General features: G+C 54.9%; 1 protein-coding gene across 1 annotated transcript in view; it reads right to left on the reverse strand.

The window, feature by feature from the left end:
• Positions 1 to 98: 98 nt before the first annotated feature.
• The window catches only part of EMH_0095530 (uncharacterized protein), a gene marked incomplete at both ends in the record, with an annotated part of 1,624 nt that continues 828 nt past the window's right edge, over positions 99 to 894 (reverse strand). The window contains 2 exons of the mRNA XM_013502245.1: positions 99 to 210; positions 431 to 548. Coding sequence (XP_013357699.1) covers positions 99 to 210; positions 431 to 548 — 230 coding nt within the window. The remainder of the gene's footprint in view (positions 211 to 430; positions 549 to 894) is intronic.

Below are 894 nucleotides of genomic sequence, written 5' to 3' on the forward strand. Positions count from 1 at the left end.
GCAGTAGCATCAGAGCAGCAGCAGCACTAGGCAGCAGCAGGCACTACTTGTGTTGCGTCGCAGCGCAGCAACAGATGCATCCAGCTTCTTCGTCTGCCTTACACGACGATATCGTTACATTCTTCAGCTCTGTATTTGTTTGTCATGGGATTAACCGTGGCGGAACAGATGGCTCTAAGGACCGGCTCAGGAGCAAGCTGCCCGCTGTATCTGCGCAAACAAACAACAGCCGAAGAAACGCGAGCAACAACATACTGCACCACTGCCTGCAGCTTGTCCCAGGTGTACGTACACCTGAGTCTGTGCTTGTGGGTGAGCCAGGAAAAAATGCGTGGGGCCCCCATTCCTCTGCCGCCACACACATTCACGCATGGATGCATGCAGGCTCAAGTCTGCGGCGGGCGGAAGTGTTTGTTGTGTGTAGTAGTACCTGGCCCCGTTGATCGTCATGGCGACGATGGACCAGCCGCGGTTATTCTTAGAGAACTCCAGCAGCCGGCGTCCGCTCTCATCCGCCATACACAAATCCACGGAATGCTTCTGGCCCCCTGACAACACCTCGGACAGAACGCGCTGCGAGCAGGCAGGGCCCCAAGCGTTCTTCCCCTATAGAACCCACAAACATACATAAACATATCCAGGTGTGTGTACACCCGAAAACCTGGCGTGAACAACAGCGCATGCTCCGTCAGCTCTGCTATACGAATACAACGGACTACCCTATGCTATGCAGAGGAGGAGGGCGGCATGGAAACCCCCCTAAACCCTAAACCCTAAACCCTAAACCCAAGATGCATCTGCTTATCCCCTCCACGTGCCGTCTCATTTCTCACATTCCCGTTGAAGGAACAGCCATTGTTTGGGTCGCCAAGCCTCTGCTGGTAGAGCCACCAC

This window comes from Eimeria mitis, genomic scaffold (genome assembly GCF_000499745.2).
Source record: "Eimeria mitis Houghton genomic scaffold, Emh_scaff8655, whole genome shotgun sequence".
In the NCBI taxonomy this organism is placed as follows: Eukaryota; Apicomplexa; class Conoidasida; order Eucoccidiorida; family Eimeriidae; genus Eimeria; species Eimeria mitis.